The sequence below is a fragment of the Erythranthe guttata genome, chromosome 1 (genome assembly GCF_056151865.1).
Source record: "Erythranthe guttata isolate IM_541 chromosome 1, IM_541, whole genome shotgun sequence".
Classification (NCBI taxonomy): domain Eukaryota; kingdom Viridiplantae; phylum Streptophyta; class Magnoliopsida; order Lamiales; family Phrymaceae; genus Erythranthe; species Erythranthe guttata.
Genome location: NC_142533.1, coordinates 1,397,556 through 1,416,343, shown reverse-complemented (window position 1 = coordinate 1,416,343; position 18,788 = coordinate 1,397,556). Strand labels below are relative to the sequence as shown.

Genomic DNA, 18,788 nt, shown 5'->3' with positions numbered 1-18,788 from the left:
TAAAAGTTCAGAAAATGAACGTTAATTTTTTATTTTTTTAAATACATTTACCCCACATTATTTAAGATCTTATAATGAGAAGAAATAAAATAGCTTATAAACTTATTATCGAAGCAGTTTAAAATTAATTTTATAAAGAAAACTTAATAGTTTATCTATTCGTAAAACAATTTATTAGATATAAAAACTTACGAATTGTTTAAAATAAGTTTAACCAAACATACCCGTATAGACTTTATGAACAGCTTAGATAATTTATAACTTTAATCATGTGGGCTAAATTTATCACCTTGAATAATTTCGAGTTAGACACCAAGTTTAATTTGATCCATCAAAGAATTGGGCTTATTGTATTATGGCCCAACAAATATAGTCAACAGTTTACCTTCTAATATAATATTCAGTCGGCAATTATATTATTATTATTATTATTATTAAATTACATTGATGACGTGGACATTCTCGACTTAATAGAAACAAGCAGATAACTGATTGATCATATATTATGTAATAAAAAATGCAAGAGTCATGCTTGCACGCGTTAGCTGAATTATTCAACTCTCTTTGCTTGGAGAAACATATCAATTCAATTGTCGCTATCATTTTAAATAATAAAAATACTAATAAATCAAATTGACCGTTTCCTAAATATTGGTCCATGTCAATCCAACCGTTGACTTTTTTTTGATTGGTCAGCAAACGCGGTCTCTGTAGTATCTATATATACACCACACATTGCTACATTCAAGACGTTTTGCAGCTACGTGGAATTTTAGTAGTGACATGGAGGAGAAAGCGCGCGAATGGGGAGGGGGCTTTTTGCCGCCGGAATCTGGTATTGCCGAAGGAGGTATATTCGTTATAACTGAGTTTTGGGTCTTTTGTATAATATTATCAAACTTGAAGGGTTATTTATGTAATTTCATGCTACTAATACAACTTTCCTGAGCTAATTAACTAACGTCAAAAGCCCTTTTTTTGAATTACATTGTTCATATATAATTATATCATTCCAATTATATTATTGACTATTGAGTAAATATCATTCATATATATGATTTAAATTTCTTGATCTAAAAAATATTAAAAATTCATTTATATGATTTTGCAGTAGCTTTTTTTTTTGGGATCGTGATTTTGCCGTAGCTTCGAGTCGCCGAATCCGCGATAACCCTGAACGCGTATTGTTGGATTTTTTTTTGGGATTATAACATTTATAAGAAAGCAATGTATCGTTTGGAATTGTTAAGATATAATTAACCAACATAAGATTAAATAATATTCTAACGAAAACACAATTATTTCCTTCAGATCCCAAGATGTTCTAAAATGTAAATTATAATAAAACATGATAACATAATATTTTCGAGTCGAAAAGTTATTAGATTTACCGAGCATCAAACAAACTACAATTATATAGTTAACCGTAACTAATCTTTCCAACGTGGTCCAAACAAGACCTAAGAATACAAATTAGTGATAGGTTTGTGTAGAGAAGAGGTCAAGAAATTTTATCCACATAATTGTTATAATTAATTAATTAATTAATTAATTAATTACCATTTCTTCACCGCTAAGATATGTTAATGTACTAAGTCAATAGTTGATATCTCTTTGCCACGTCCATCTAACCTGTACATCTATCTCAATTAATTAAATCAGAGTATAATATACGAATATTCTACAAACCCTAGTTATATAAATATATATGTATATATATATATAGTCCATGCACAGTAATTTCACCTAACCAAATTAAAACCATTTCTGTGTTATATGTTATACAATTTCCAGTTTCAAATCTCAGATTATACATATATATTTATATATTCCATATATAACAATCGATCATGAGATTATAATCTCCGTTATCGACTTTTCTCTCGAGTTAATTACTATATGGAGTTCCGTAATTCTGTCCAAAAATCGTTTCGCATAATTTGGTTGATTGCGATCACTGCAATAACATATGTCGATATTCGCCCTCACAACTCAACTGGATAACCGAACCGATCACCGGTTTGACTTTGAGGTACACGAAGGGTATAATTGTCCGCTCAAAAGTCTGGCTCCGGGCGGGACCCAGAGCATCGATCCGTCCCGGATCGTCAAGTGCTGCACAGAGCGTGGGTCCAACAACTAGATGATCCGGGTTCTGATCGGTAACGATTTCACCGGCATGTACCTACATCCGAATCACTTACTATATTGCACGAAGATTGTTTTCGACTACGAACGAAAACCACAATTAGGGTTTGATGTTCTTGTGATGCGAGGGAGTGGGGAGAAGCGTATCGATAGCTTCCTTCGTCTCAAGTTGTCTTTCTCTCTCCTCTTTTTTTTTTTTGGTGATGGAGATTATTATAAAAAAAAATGTAATGTGAATTAATTATTATTTTGATGCAATATATTAGATAATTGTACCGTTGATATTATATTCTTATATTTATTATATAGGGGTATCGATCGTATTGTTCCGAGGAACGTTATATGGAACGGGAGGCCCTTCGTCGTAATTGCACTTGCCGATCCACGATGGAATAAAAATTTGAGGTAAAAAAATAAAATTATTATAAATGAATAAAAAAAAATTATACACAGATCAATATTTTGCATAATTTTACATATATAATTATATATATTGGTTGCAGAGATCAGATTGAAGATGCACACAACATAGTGGCGCCATTGGTACTAAGAGACGAGAATATTACCAATATACCACTAAGGTAACTATTTTTTAGGGTTTTCTTGCAAGAATTCTCCCTGTGTAATTTTTAATTGCCGAAAAAGACCCTCTTGTTAAAAAAAATTAGCAAGGGATCCCTCTATCAAAGTTAGTCAAAGTCAAAAAAATCCGCTAGCAGCTTTTCGTGATGCCTAATCTCTAAGTCAAGTGCTAAATGTATCAAATTATAAGGGGACGATAAGCTGTATAAAACACAACATAGGGGGATATTTGCTAATTGTTTTAATATAAGGGGTTTTTCGGCAATTCAAAATTATACAGGGGTCCCATGCTATTAACTTCTAGTTTTAAATGTATTAAATTATTAATAAGTATAAATTAAAATAAATAGAGTAAACTCAGGGGAAAATTAATTAAACAAGAATCATTTATTATATATTAATAAAAAAAATTAATTTTTTTATACACAAATCAATATTCTTGCATATCTTTTTACTTGTATATGTTGGTTGCAGAAAGATTGAAGATGTACCCAACATAGTGGCGCCATTGGTACTAAGAGACGAGAATATTACCAATATACCCCCACTGAGGTAACTATTTGTTATGTATTTCTAAGTAAAAATTAAAATTAATAAACTCAGGGGAAAATTAAACAAGAATCAATTTTTTTTTCTGTTTTTGAATTTTTAATCTATTAGACAGGCTGCATCTCCACCAAGGAGGAACCACCGGAGCTCGAGCGCCGCAGCCACATCTCCGCCCGAGCAAGAGAGAGTGAGGAGGCGGAGCCGCCGCCGCGTCGCAGCGGCGGCAGTGAAAACAACCAACACCACTAATTACCGTGCAGCTGCGGCGGAGCGGAACCAGAAAAAAGTACCATCTTACTACCATGCACCCTCGGCGGCGCATCGAAGGCAGTTAGACGGATTCGTTTACGTATTCCTCTTCGTGGTGGCGTTTTCTTTTTCCGTATATCTGCGTTTCTTTTTACGTCTATAATTAATCATGCTGAATTTCGTGATGTGTGTGTATATATTTGGATCTTCGATCAAGTTAATTTGTACGTTTGTATTAATGCTTTTGTGCGTGACAATATATTGTTGTAATTAATATATTTTGTATGTATATTTGATGTTTGGCTGTTTGGGATTTAGAACATGCTTACGCACGGGCCGGGTTGGTCTGAACGGGCCGGATCCAATCCTTACCCGGTTCTTTTGCATGCGGTATAAATTATAATACAAGTCCATTATATATGCTTTATGCTTTAAATTTTATACTTGATGGAAAATTAAAAAGAAAAACACACACACACAATAATTAAGATTTAATGACTCTCTCTCTGTGTGTGTGTGTGTGTGTGTGTGTGTGTGTGTGTGTGTGTGTGTGTGTGTGTGTGTGTGTGTGTGTGTGTGTGTGTGTGTGTGTGTGTGTGTGTGTGTGAATAAGTCGATTGAGAAATAATGACTCGGTCCGGTCCATGAATAAGTCGATTTCATGGACTTGATCTACGTTATTTGCGTGTCCGAAATATCTATACTTTAGTTATGTTATGTTTTTTTTTCAAAATTGGCAATTAATATTGATGTGCACTCTTCACCAAACTTTTTTTTTAAATTAAATATCGAAAATATATTGCTTATTTTCCCAAATAATATCAACTTAATACCAAATTTCGTTTTATTACAAACATTAGCTTAAATATTCCACATATATAGTCCCATTAATTAAGTACCAAGGGTACACACAATTTTCCAATTATTCTTTAGCATATTACAAATTAAATATTATTTTTGCCTCAAAATAACTTATTCCCAATATTCATTGTAGAATTATATTTGTTTCAAAAGTCATATATGTTCAAAAATATTATGTCGTTTGAAATTAGTAATTAGAGATATATTAACCAAAAAAAAAAATTAACAAGGAGCCGAAGACTTGGAAATGGTAAGAGAACCAACCAAAATATACATATATACATAAATATTAAAAATTATCAGCGCGTTTTAAAATAATTAATTACGATCACTCGTACAAAGAAGCAACAAATCAATCATTCGCAATTATCAAATGTTATAGATACACTATATTCAGTGCACCTACGCGTTACCCGAATTATATATATAAATGGTGAACATAAATTACATACTCATAATACTATATGCAAAGTGATTATAATTAAGAGTACACTAATCCAATCTAATTAATTAGCAGCACTAATCCATCGATAATCATTAATCACTTATTAAAGCTATATATAATAATGTCACGAGGGCTGCCGGCCGGAGACGAGGAGGCCGGCCGGAATCTTATTCCGGCGGCGACGGGGAATGGAGAAACCAACAAGGAGAGGCGGGACCAAATACGCCACCTGGAGAAGGAGGCTTCACAGCTGGCAAACTACTACTTCGTATTTCAAGGCGTAATCTTCACCGCCTTTTACAATACCCCGTCGAATTTCAAATGCGTGTACCGGTGGATTCCGTTCGCGCTCTCGTTTATCGCCGGTTTCCTCAACCTCTGCGCCCTAACCAGGATTGCGTTCAAGTATAAGTCCACCTTGGACGCTATTGATAAAAGCGCCACTCGCGGTAGTAGTAGCAGAAGTGACACCACCGCCGCCGCCGCGGCGGTGGCGGTGGCGGCGGCGGCGGGTGGTGGTGGTGGGGATTCGATTGTGGTGAAATGCGATAGGCACTGGAGGAGTTTCTACGTTGTTGGTGTAATGTGTCTTTTCGGTGTGTTTTTTGTCATTACGTTGATTGGGTGCTGGATGATTACTTGCGGCGGCGGTGCCATGGGTGCTAGTGCTGCGGCGGCGCCACCCTCTCCGGCCACCACTTGAAATTTGAGTACCATATTTTCAAAGTGTGGATCGTATATTCGTATTAATTACTTTCATGCGAGTGTATTTTAATTTTTTTTTTTTTTTAATTTTAAGTTTAATTTTTATTGAAGTGAAATATTATTGTTTTAATTAAACAAATTGATTTTTTTGTTACTCTCTTACATTTTTATTTTTCTATTAAATCAAACGCCAAAAAGCCCAACAATATAAATAATAATCATCAGGCCCAACTCTACAGTACTTCAGAAGCATGTATGTACTTTACAATTGGGTCGGGTTATAATACATTTGACTTTTAGTTAATAAATAAGATCTGATATAAATAAATAAAAAATTAATAGTTTAATGTAATTATCAATTACGAATTATATGTTTACGTGGCATTCTCTAATGTGAAAGAAAGAAGTTGTTGGCTGTGGTTTCGCCCCAATTCATTGGAAGTAAGTGTGCTGGGTTAGGTGGGAAGGAAAAAGAATCTTATCAAACAATGAAAAGCAAATAAATAAAAGTGAAAATTACGAAAACCCCCTAGTATTTGACTAATTACAACCACCTCCAAACTATGTATTTTCTTACATATCTATCCTTGTCCTGTCAAATTTAGTGGAATCTTCTATATTATATGGAATACTCTTCAGTTTGTACACGTTTTACCCCATTCAAGCTTCATATTTTGAAACAAGAGATGATCATAAGATGTGTCTCTTGATTTGTAAATATGAGATTGTTGTGCATCAGAAACTGCATTTTTGCACCAAACAAGTACAAACAGAAGAATATTCCACATAATTTAGAAGATTCTATTAAATTTGAGTCCATAAGGTGAATATGTAAAATAATTCATAATTGGGAGATAATTGTAATTACCTAAATATGAGAACTTTTTCGTAATTCGACTTTATTTCAAATGTGACCGTATTTTACGCTAAAGGAAAATATGGAAATTTGAAAAGTAGGCGGAAGTTGATAGAAAGAGACCGGAAAAATGAATTTTTAGACTAGTCAAACAATCCCCTCTATTGCTTCATTTCGCAAGCAACAAAATACTTTATATTAAGAAATCGAGTTAATTGCAAATACCACCCCGTGAAACATCGAATTGGCAAATACCCCTATAAAGAAACAAATAATTATTTAGCAAATTTCTTAAGTAGTGAATGAGGACCAATAAAAATGTGATCAACCTATAATAATATATTTTTTTAAACTAAAATCAAAAAATAATACCGAGTGGATCGGCAAAAGCCACCGCCACGTGTACTGTACACACGTGTACAAGTATAATTCAAGACGGCAAGCAAAAGAAGAAAAAGATAATCTCTCAAATACAGACAAAATTCGTAGAGCCACCATAAACTGACCGTATATATAAATTAATTAATTAATAAATAATATATTTTCTCTTTTCCAATTGAATAAATAAATATCCCACTATATATATACACTACTAAATTCCTTCAATTTTACTGTATACACAAAATAAAAATATCTACAATAAATTTGGGGGAAAAAAAGGAAAAATAAATAAATAAAAAATAATGGCTATTTCAGCGTGTTGTTCCCTCAATCTCTCTCCTCCTCCTCCTTCTACCTCGGTTTCTTCCCCAATTCCAAAAGTTGCAGAATTTTCATGGTGAGTTGTGTACTAATTAACTTTAAAATTGCTTTTGAAAAAATGTTTAATTTTTGGTTGATTTTTGGTGGCAGTGCTAAAAAGGAACGGTCATGGAAGAATCGGTGTTTGTTGGGGCTAACGTGCGCCGTAATCGGACTCGAATCGGGCGATTTCGCGGTGGTAGGTGATCGGGAAAGTGCGATGGCGGCGGCGGTGGATGTTCAATCGGCGGCGGCGACGGTGATCATCAGGATCCCGAGGTGGAGCGACAAAAGAGCTTGCCAGCCGTGGCGGCTGAACTCGCTGGAGACGGTCGTGCCAGAGAATCTGCCGCGGCCGTCTGCGCGGCGGAGGTGGGAGGCGACTGGATTCCCGGCGGCGGCGCCGCCGGTGAAGGCGGTGGCGGAATCTGGCGATAGGAGTTGTTTCAGTTTGTGAAGTTTGCACTTTGGCAATTAATTGTATATGCTGGAAATTGTAATTTACTTGTACCATATTTTATGAAAGTATACTGTACAGTGTGTGTTATTAAAAGTTTTATATTTGAATTAAAGTAAAAACAATTGGTAAGCAATTAAATTCAATTTTTTAATAAAGTAAAAAACTAATTCCAATTTCATTCCTTCAGAAAAAATCGGAATTCATAATCTCCTAAATTGAACAAAAAACCTTGTTCCAAAATAAGAAACAAAAATTTAAATTTGTGGTCTTCTAATTTTATTTAATTACATATTATAATAAATACATAATCATACTAATAGTATATGTATATTACCTTTTTCTTTTCTTTTTTGGAAGATCCATCCCAAATTATTAGTGTACTTGTGAGTTGTGAATTTGCAGTACATGCAGTACAATAAACATTACATTTGCAAACTGAATTAAAAAGAAAAGAAAAAAAAAAGAAAAAAAAAAGGGAAAGGGTGTTCAAAACTATACACGTGTACAAAAGACCATGAAGTATATGGGCCCTGTGCTTTAAAATATTTATGGGCCATTGAATATTGAATTTCGGGCCCATAAATAATTTCGGGCCCACTACAAATTGACAAATATGTTTATTCACAAATTCGCCGCCGGTATTCCACCGCCGGCACCTTTAGGCCACCACGACATTCCACTTCCGACGGCCAACTTCAATAAGAGATGTCAAAATTACGCTTGGTAACATGTATTAAATTAGAAATTAAATATTATGATCGTGTGAGGACGTGGACGAAGTCCCATTTGTAGATAAATTTGATCAGTATAATCATAATTAATTAGTAATACGTGATTGATGTTATATCTTAATTAAGAGTATAATGGCGGGCGTTGACAATGTAATAACTAATAAGTCTTGAGTCCACAATAAAATACTCCCTCCCTTTCTAAATCTCAATAAATATGTCTTTATTTTAGGAAAATAAATATTGATAGACCAAAATACCCTTGTTTATTAATTAATACAGAAAGAGTGCTATAGAGTTAATAAGGGTAAAATTTAAAAATAAACAATCGATGCAACATTAGAATTGTAAAGTGACAGATAATATTGACCAAAAAAAATTCTTCAAAAAAGACAGATATTAATAAATATAGGAAATAATGCTATGGTTGGAGAGGTCATTTTAATTTACAATAAATATAATTTAAATTAAATATTGGGAAGTATACGTCAATTTATGTTGCAAATATATTTTTTTGGTTAATAAACATATTTTGGACTGTAAAATTTTTTTTGGTTAAATTAAAAAAAAAAGTTGGAGGCTCAAGGGGCAAGTATGGGGGTTTATTGGGGGTTTATTTATGTGTTTAGTTTGAAAATAACCAATTTAAGTTGTTCATATAATTTTTTAAATGATAAACAAAAAAATAATTTTTTTTTTAATTTCAAATCCGATTATAACTCAACTAAGTTGGATTTGTTTTTTTGGATAAATTATATAATTGGATTTGATTTACTCCTAAATGATTCCAAATGGTGCGACTCAAGTTACTAGAAATTAGACGTTACACCTGGTTATTTACCGTCGGTGATGGGCTGAAGTTACACCTCGTTATTATTCAAAATCTCTGTTTAATATGAAACTAATGTATAAACCATTCCACTAAATAATAGCCACTTGTCTCTTAAAAAAAATAAAAAAATAAAAAAATAAAAAATAATAGCGACATGTAAATATAATGGACAAAAATATTGCTGCGACGTGTTCACGTACGTACGTCTCTTTGTAAAGTTCAACGGCCATTAAGACATGGCTTCTCCACCACGATGCACCAGCTTTTCTTCCTTTGTGACACAGTCACAAAATTTAAGCTATTAGCCGACAAAAAAAGTTGTTAAAATAAGTTATATATATAGGGCCTTTTTGCAGCTGCAACCCCGAAAAATCGACGTCGAAAGCTGAAGAAGATTGGTGCGATGCATGCCGTTGATCAGTTTATTACTGCGAGTATTCGCGAAATTAGTGAACGTATGAGTGCCGTGGTTTGTCGAAACTCCAACATATACATATCGGGCCGGAAGGGAACCCTAAATCTTTGTTTGCGTGACGTTGTCGTTTGTCGAGGCTAATGTTGTTCAAGGTCGTTATAAACGAAGAAAGTTTTCCGATTGAAGATGAGAATTCAAGTGTTACATAGTTTATAACTTTCGAGCATTGCTTCCCTCGATCGGAAAAAAAAAAGAAAATAATCAAGAATTGCTCGGAAAAGTTTCGACATCTTCCTCGTCTTTATGAGATCATTTGGCGAGCGTACGGTATGTTTATATATAAATTTATTCGTGTTTATAGTTGAGATTATATATCGCACAATTAATTAGTACGTATTATAAGTCCAAAATAGTAACACAGCTTATTCCGACATCGAAAAAAATGTTGGGGGCCGGCGTTCCGGGCATCCATTGACTTTACATTGACTTTTACAGTGGACCCTATTGTTGAGATCTGTTGTTTATTCTGTCGACCGAAAAGTTGGCTAACGGGTCTCGTTGAAAGGTTGGGTTCAAATTGTTCGTCACTAATTAGTTCGTTAAAGGGAACATAAATATAATCCAAATTCTGAGTTTGAACGAGTTTGTATTCAAACTTATTGAACTTTTATCGAGCTTTCAAAGTTGTACGTTTGACCGTGATTTGTTACGCAACCGAGTTGAGCTAGAACTAGCTTTTTGTCGAATCGAACATGCGATTTATCTTTTTTTTTTTTTACATATTTTATCATTTTTTTTACCAGTCGAACTCTAACCCGAGACGAACTTCATAGTATTTCCAAATTATTTCTGCAGGCTCTTCCCGGTGAACCTCCGGCAGTCATCCAACAAAATCGAGACATTTTCCGGTGGTTTTTTTTTTTACGGTAATCAATTTATCCCAAATTATAATATTCTTGGACCGTAAAAATAGGGTATTATTGATTCAAAAAGAAGAGAAAATGAAGGAGTTTAAATTATGAAGGGACGCTCCGTTATAAGAAAGAAATCGGATTCCATTAGTTGAAAGACACCTGTTATATTAATTTTAATTCTACTCTGAATTGATATATAATTTAATTTTGTTTGCCACTAAATTAAGATGTAATATTGTTAAAAAAAAAAAGTTTATTTGCAACTAAATCAAGAATTGGTCATATTTCTGATTTTTCTCATTAATGATAGACTATGTCTCCGCGTTAGGTTTTTCTTTTTTTTTTTTTATATAATTATATATATATTTTAAATAATTATATTTCAATTTAATTAATATTTTAGTATTTACACTTAAAGGACACGGAATGTGAAGCCTCGTTTTGGTTCTTGCCAATAGCAGCACTTTCCTTCGATCATAAGCAAGACTTCTAAAAAAAAAAAACCCTAATGATTTCGTGGTTTCTGACAACAACGCTGTTTAACCTGACCGGTTTCACGATCGTCCTCGTTGGGGCAGGTGAGAGACTGAGTTGCATACCATGGGCAAGAAAGACTCTGCGCCCAAACAATCACAAGGGAGTCCGGCACTCGTTTATCCAGAGCTGCGGCGAAAAGCACGCCTCTTTCGACTCGGTGTTTCGGATTGACATCGACGGCTACGAATCTGAGTTCACTATAAAATCAACCGATATTTTATATTCCATGAGCATCTTATTCATCTACATGCAAGAAGAGAACGTTCTTTTGGTGCAACGAATTGAGGAGAAGAAGGGTTATTTTAAGAACTGCGTGCGTCGTTTCGGGTAACGTTAACACTAGCTACTACTTATCTAATTTTAATCGAGCAATTTAACACGCCAAGTATATATATGTATATATATGTACGACGAATTAATTACGAACTACGGTCACCAACTTTATACTACAATCTATTAATGAATTTTGCTTGTTGAATTCGGATACATGTGTATGTACTATATATGTACCGAAGATGATGGATATATATTACATATTGTCTCTAAATAAATATTTCGATATAATAGTTTAATCATTTATTAGTTTGATACTAATTAAACTTGAGCATTAATTGTTAACAGCTTCGGGATTTTTCCGAGAAAAAACGTATTGGATATAAAGGGACCCATATTTGATATCGACGAAATAGCCCTCCCACCAGAGTTGAGGTAATTCCAATAAACGAAATCCTTTTCTTTTTTTTTTTTTGGCGGCGTTTAATTTATAAATTAAGTAATTTATTTTGGTTTTGTTATGTAATTAACAAAGAAGAAGTACTAATTAATGTTAATTTATTTTGGTGAATTCATTTACAATTGCTCAGAATATTGTTCTTTCAGTTATCACATTCAGGGCTGGTAATAGTTAGCAATTCTTCAATATTTCATAATTGCTTCTTGAAATAAAGTTAGATTTTCAGCAATGGGAGATTTTTTGTATGAACGTCCTCGCGTTCGATAAAATAATTACTTATCTTGACTAATCTTATCTTGACAACCACACGAGCCCTTAATGTAGGTTACAATTGGTATACTTTTTACAATAACGTACCTCATTTTCTTCAATATCACAATAGCACTTTCTCAAACACATGTGCATGGCTACCTTCAATCCAGAGTATAATCGATATTTTTCGAGGACCATAACATGGTCGTTGTAACACGGAAACAAACTTCGGGGGTTTTCATTTTTTAGGTTGGCACCTCATATCACATTAGAAATAAAATAAAACTTAAGTGCTTTGAAAATCCTGTTTATTACTAACTTTTTTGATAATTAGTAAATTATTTTGTATATATTTTGATGTATATTGATATGATTTACAGAGTCAAAGTAGCAAATGCCAGCATACAAGTACCCATTGAAGATTCCCAACTTGAGGCACCGAGGTAATAATTCCCGCGTATTTGTACGTAATTACTAAAATTCTCCTAATGTTTGTTTTCGGCTTACACTTACTCTTTTATGATATGATTTTTCACAAAATCTTTTTGATTTTGAGGAATATTCCCCAAAAATGTCGATTATACCCTTAAGTATTGTTTCTTAGTCGTAGGTGGTCCTTGTATACCTTCTACGATAACCTCATTTTCTTCAACATCACATTACAATATAACTAAACACTTCCTGGATTTTTTTATCAGAATTTTTTATCAGACGACTTTGATATTACAACTACCTAACATCCATTCTTAAATACTACTTCCTTCGTCTAAATTTAAATGTCGTTTTGATTTGTTGCGCTTATATATATATATATATATATATATATATATATATATATATATATATATATATATATATATATATATATATATATATATATATATATATATATATATATATATATAAAAGCATATGTGCATGCATACCTACAACCATTTCATGGTTGCAAGGGTAGAATCAATATATTTCGAGGACCTAGAACAAAAAAGATTTTGTTAAAAATCACACCATAAAATAGTCGTTGTAAGACGGAAACAAACTTCGGGGGTTTTTTGTAATTCACCCTAATTATTTTAATTTTTTTAGGTTGACATCTCAAATAAAAAAAAAATTAATATTACAAAAGAGGACTGATATTATTAGTTAACAATAATATAAATACTTGTTTTGAAATTCTTGTTTATTATTAATTTTTTTTATAATTAGTAAATTATTTTGTATATATTTTGATGTATATTAATATTAACTTAGTACTATGGTTACAGAGAGACTGCACATGTCAACGGTGACAAGGGATCTTTTGTATTAGCAAATGACAGAATAGAAACCACTGAAGATTCTCAACTTGAGGCAACGAGGTAATAAACTCCCGCATAATCGTAATTACGTAAACACCCTAATGTTTGTTTTCATCTTACACTAATTTTGTTACAGTGTGATAGTTCGCCAAATCTTTTTGATTTCGAGGAATATTCCCCAAAAAATGTGGATTCTATGTTAGAAATTTAATAAAGACTTCATTGCTTTAAAATTCTTGTTTATTATTAATTTTTTTTATAATTAGTAAATTATTTAGTATTTATTTTGATGTATATTAATATTAACTTAGTACTATGGTTACAGAGATACTGCACATGTCAACGGTGACGAGGGACCCTCTGTATTAGCAAATGACAGTATAGTAACCACTGAAAATTCTCAACTTGAGGCAACGAGGTAATAAACTCCCGCAAAATCGTAATTACTTAAACACCCTAGCTAATGTTTGTTTTCATCTTACACTAATTTTGTTACAGTGTGATAGTTCGCCAAATCCTTTTGATTTCAAGGAATATTCCCCAAAAAATGTCGATTCTACGTTAGAAATATAATAAAGACTTCATTGCTTTGAAATTCTTGTTTATTATTAATTTTTTTTTATAATTAGTAAATTATTTTGTATATATTTTGATGTATATTGATATTAACTTAGTACTATGGTTACAGAGAAACTGCACATGTCAACGGTGACGAGGGACCCTCTGTATTAACAAATGACAGTATAGTAACCACTGAAGATTCTCAACTTGAGGCAATGAGGTAATAAACTCCCGCATAATCGTAATTACTCAAACACTCTAATGTTTGTTTTCATCTTACACTAATTTTGTTACAGTGTGATAGTTTGCCAAATCTTTTTTATTTCGAGGAATATTCCCCAAAAAATATCGATTCTACATTAGAATTATAATAAAGACTTCATTGCTTTGAAATTCTTGTTTATTATTAATTTTGTTTATAATTTGTAAATTATTTTATATATATTTTTATGTATACTAATATTATTTTACTATTATGGTTATAGAGAGGCTACACATGTCAATGGTGATGAGAGACCTTTCAAGTTTGCATATGACTGTATAGTAACCACTGAAAATTCACAACTCGAGGCAGCGAGGTAATAAACTCCCGCATAATCGTAATTACTTAAACACCCTAATGTTTGTTTTCATCTTACACTAATTTTTTTAGAGTGTGATACTTCGCCAAATCTTTTTAATTTCGAGGAACATTCCCCAGAATATGTCGATTCTAGATTATAAATATAATAAAAACTTCAGTGCTTTGAAATTCCTGTTTATTATTAATTTTTTTTTTTATAATTAGTAAATTATTTTGTTTATATTTTGGTACATATTAATATTAATTTAGTACTATGGTTATAGAGAGGCTACACATGTCCACAGTGATGAGGGACCTTCCGTATTAGCACATGACAGTATAGTAATCACTGAAGATTCCCAACTTGAGGCAATGAGGTACTAAACTCCCGCATAATTATAATTACTTAAACACCCTAATATTTTTTTTTCCATCTTACATTGATTCTGTTACAGTGTCATAGTTTTCCAAATCTTCTTGATTTCGAGGAATATTCCCCAAAAAGTCGATTCTACATTAGAAATATAATAAAGACTTCAGTGCTTTGAAATTCTTGTTTATTATTATTTCTTTTTTTATAATTAGTAAATTATTTTGTATATATTTTGATGTATATTAATATTGTTTTACTACTATGGTTACAGAGAAGCTACACATGTCAACGGTCATGAGAGACATTTCGTATTAGCAAATGAGAGTATAGTAACCACTGAAAATTCCCCACTTGTGACAACGAGGTAATAAACTCCAGCATAATCTTAAGTACTAAAATGCCCTAATGTTTGTTTCTATCTTACACTGATTAGAATGTCACTGCACTTAATTCCTGGATTTTGCTTATACGGACCATGTATCGTAGAATACATAAACAACCTTTTTAAATATATGTGCATAGCTAGCTACCTTCAGTCTGTTTCACATCTACAATGTAGAATCGACATTTTTGTAGGTGTTAATAGTACAGAAGCTTGGTTAATACCCCACAATAAAATAGGGAAAGTAATATGATAAAAGATAGGTGGAGTATTTTTTATAATTTAGCCTCCTAAGTTCAGGAACTTTTCGTAATTAACCCTAATTAATTTTATTTTTTAGGTTGGCACCTCGTCGTATTAAAAATACAAAAAATAAAAAAAAATAAAGAAATTTATATATTTATTACAAATTAATTCTACTCATTTCCTATTTTTGATATTCTTATTTGAAATAGAGGGTATAATTGTTTCTCAAGTAATAAATTAAGAGTGATAGAGGGTAAAGTTGAAAATAATGCAATTTCAGTATCTATTTTGTTTTCATGAACCGAGAATTACGACATTTACTAATAGAAGAGCTGCATTTTCAGTGGGGAGGAACAAAAACTCGATCACGGCAGCCAAATCTCTGCTCCGGAAAATGGTGGCAGAATAAAGTCAATCATTGATCAATTTTCTGCTTCAGTTAAACAATGGAGAGTTCAAAAACTCAACGGATACCATATAATGTTCCTTATGATGATTGCTGCATTATTCGGTTACTACGTTGGCTTATCTGGTGTTACACTCGATCAAATACATCTGATAATATATAATCGCATAAAGGCAGTTATGTATAAACTAATGATGTATGTAATGACCAATGTATTTAATCATCTCAAAGACACCGAGTTTTGTAATTATAATGCGTGATGTATATATTACTTATCGGATTTGTATCTCGTGATTTTTTATTTTTTATTTTTGTGTAATTATTGATACCATTGACGTTGAACTTGGATTTGGGCATTATTTGTAATTGTTATGAATAAATATGTGTTTTTTTTCCTTTGTAATTTTGTATTTTTTGGGATGGTTCGATGGGATATATGATGTATCACTAGTCTGAAATATTTTATGTAATCGAGTTTCGTCGAACCACTTCATTGAATTTTATTAGCTTGTTCTTTAAATCCTTAAAACCTTGATTTTACGCTCCATTTTTATGCGAAATTACACAAAGATCAACATTTATAAAACTTTGGTAATCCTTTGTTAGTATATAATACAATCACGTGCATACAAATGTTTTCGATGTAAATCGAATTTCATACCAAAATGTTTTCGATGATCGAATAACACAGTACTAAATTGATTTCATCGTTCACCTCTGCAAATCTTAAGAAACTCAATATATTTGTTAGACGGGTAGGATCGAAAAATATGTAATTAATACAATATTTTCGATCCGACAATAAACCACTGAATTTCACACTAATTTATTAAATAAAAGGTAAATTACAACCAGTCCCTAAGGTATGGTCAATTTACGAAAAACGCCTCTTATTTGGATAATTACATCTACCCCCTCAACTATGATTTTTTTCTTACTCCTCCACCCTTATGGCGTTAAATTCAACATAATCATCTAGATTTCATGGTATGTGCTCTAGTTTGTACTCGTTTTGTGTAAAAATACAGTTTCTGATGCACCACATTCTCATATATATACAGGCCAAAAATCACATATTATGATCATCTTACTTAAAAATGTGTAGTTCGAATGGGATAAAACGGGTACAAAAGTGATAATAATCTATATAATATCGAAAATTCCACGAAATTTAAAACTGGGTTTATAGTTGAGGGGGTGATTGTAATTACCCAAACATGAGGGGGTTTTCATAATTTAACCATACCTCAGGGGTAATTGTAATTTACCCTTAAATAAATAAATAAAGTATGCTAGTGCTCATTAAATACAAAGTCAACGAAATTTCACATGCATAGTAATGTTGTGATGCTATATTTTTAAAATAAATTAATTAAGCATGATGATTGGTGGGAAAATAATAAGTTAGCAAATGTTCTTAGAAGACTTATTACCAATTCAATCACAAACTAATCTCAACTAGTGGGGATCTATTTAATTATATCACGTACGGTTATTTGAATTATAGTACTATAGATGGGAGACAACCTAGTTGGCTTAAATTTATTTCAATATTTCTTTTTCTAAAAAATTAATTATATATATACATTGCGAGTGGAGATAACATGTAAGCAAATTAAATAAAAACAGAGACTTTGAAATAGTAAATGAAGCAACTGATCACTAACACGATCAGTTGTCAGCAGCGAATCCAGAATTTTAAGTTTGGAGGAGCCAAATGCATTAAACAGATTCTAAGGGGCCATCGCAAAACCGTTAATTAATACTCTTGCACATAATTTCTTTTTATTTATATATAAATTAATAGAAATTTGTAAAATATTGGGGGTTGTGGCCCCCCTTAGCCCTATGGTGACGGTGACGCCACCAATGGGCACTGACGCACATGTATATTATATGTGTGCGTCAATGTGTCCAATTTGGACATGATGCAGAGCCTAAGCGACGACTTTTGATTATATATATATATATATATATATATATATATATATATATATATATATATATATATATAAATAGAAAGCATGCAGACCTATATAGTTAACCTTATTACAGGCAAATTAAAGCTATATATGTATATATACATATACATACATTGCATGCATATAAATTTATAGAGATATAGATATAGATATAGAAATAATGGATGTATTACGGCACGACAAGGAGGAAGCGCGACATCTGCAGAAAGAGGCATTTCAGCTAGCGAACTATTACTTCGTGTTCCAAGGCGTAATTTTGGTGGCCTTTTACAACACGCCGTCGGATCTAAAGTGCAAGTTCGGGTGGATTCCGTTTGTCCTCTCCTTATTGGCCGGAGTTCTCAACCTGTTGGCTCTTTGTGTGATCATGGTCAAGTACATTCACAAATTGAACGAGATCGCTACGCAGGTTATGAGAGACCCCACCCGCAACGGGAACCCGGGTTCCGTAGAGTGTGAGCGCCGCTGTAGGTTTTTTATTGTCGCGTTTTGCATGTGCCTCTTCCTTGCCTTTTTCTGCGTCACCCTTGTCGGGTGTTGGAAAGTCACGTGCGCCGCCACCCCGCGGCCGCCACCCTCGCCGGCCCCCCATTGAATCTCACGGGACTAATTAGTTACACGCCGGTGGAGAGATATTATATATGTTACATCTGGTTATTTAGACTGGATGGAAATGAACTGTAGATCTATATATAATCATACACACATTCATGTGTATGTGTGCTTAGAGGATAGTTATTTAATCAAATTTACTGTTTAATAAATACACCTGATGCAAATAATCTGATGTAGCATCTAACTCCACGAAATTCAGATTGCAAACTTTACGTCAAAATTGGTATTATGATTATAGGGAAATTAAGATTCATTTCTTAATTAGTGGAACCAAAGATATCTTATGTGGTACGGTTTATATGTATTTAAGATGGATTAAAATAAATTTGAAATTAGGCTAAATGGATATAAATGGG

The 18,788-nt window shown here is 32.6% G+C and overlaps 2 protein-coding genes and 1 long non-coding RNA gene across 5 annotated transcripts; all 3 read left to right on the top strand.

Moving 5' to 3' along the window:
* The first annotated feature begins 751 nt into the window (after positions 1-751).
* Positions 752-3,843, top strand: LOC105975252 (uncharacterized). 3 transcript variants are annotated; one of them, XM_088815506.1, is made up of 6 exons: positions 760-850; positions 1,112-2,316; positions 2,458-2,553; positions 2,652-2,729; positions 3,205-3,282; positions 3,391-3,843. In XM_088815506.1, exons 2-6 carry the CDS (start codon positions 2,144-2,146, stop codon positions 3,689-3,691), a joined length of 726 nt encoding a protein of 241 aa, XP_088671632.1. In that variant the 5' UTR covers positions 760-850; positions 1,112-2,143; the 3' UTR covers positions 3,692-3,843. The 3 variants fall into 3 exon arrangements, with proteins under 3 accessions (XP_012855882.2, XP_088671632.1, XP_088671639.1); XM_088815513.1 differs by having other exon boundaries at positions 1,112-2,375; XM_013000428.2 differs by lacking the exon at positions 1,112-2,316 and having other exon boundaries at positions 752-850.
* Positions 3,844-6,992: 3,149 nt separating this feature from the next.
* On the top strand, positions 6,993-7,715 carry LOC148772535 (histone deacetylase-like protein). Its single transcript, XM_088815501.1, has 2 exons — positions 6,993-7,173; positions 7,248-7,715. The coding sequence occupies exons 1-2, from the start codon at positions 7,079-7,081 to the stop codon at positions 7,591-7,593; spliced, it is 441 nt and encodes a 146-aa protein (XP_088671627.1). The 5' UTR covers positions 6,993-7,078; the 3' UTR covers positions 7,594-7,715.
* Positions 7,716-9,783: 2,068 nt separating this feature from the next.
* LOC148772534 (uncharacterized) lies at positions 9,784-11,220 on the top strand. Its single transcript, XR_016032153.1, has 3 exons — positions 9,784-9,898; positions 10,427-10,479; positions 11,064-11,220. It is a non-coding gene; the product is annotated as an uncharacterized LOC148772534 (long non-coding RNA).
* Positions 11,221-18,788: the final 7,568 nt, after the last annotated feature.

Bases quoted from the DNA above. Each gene is read 5' to 3' on its own strand.
- LOC105975252 (XM_088815506.1), top strand. From the start codon at position 2,144: ATGATCCGGGTTCTGATCGGTAACGATTTCACCGGCATGTACCTACAT. The intron at 2,554-2,651 runs GTAAAAAAATAA...TATTGGTTGCAG, and splicing joins CGATGGAATAAAAATTTGAG to AGATCAGATTGAAGATGCAC. The intron at 3,283-3,390 runs GTAACTATTTGT...TTAATCTATTAG, and splicing joins ACCAATATACCCCCACTGAG to ACAGGCTGCATCTCCACCAA.
- LOC148772535 (XM_088815501.1), top strand. From the start codon at position 7,079: ATGGCTATTTCAGCGTGTTGTTCCCTCAATCTCTCTCCTCCTCCTCCT. The intron at 7,174-7,247 runs GTGAGTTGTGTA...TTTTGGTGGCAG, and splicing joins AAAGTTGCAGAATTTTCATG to TGCTAAAAAGGAACGGTCAT.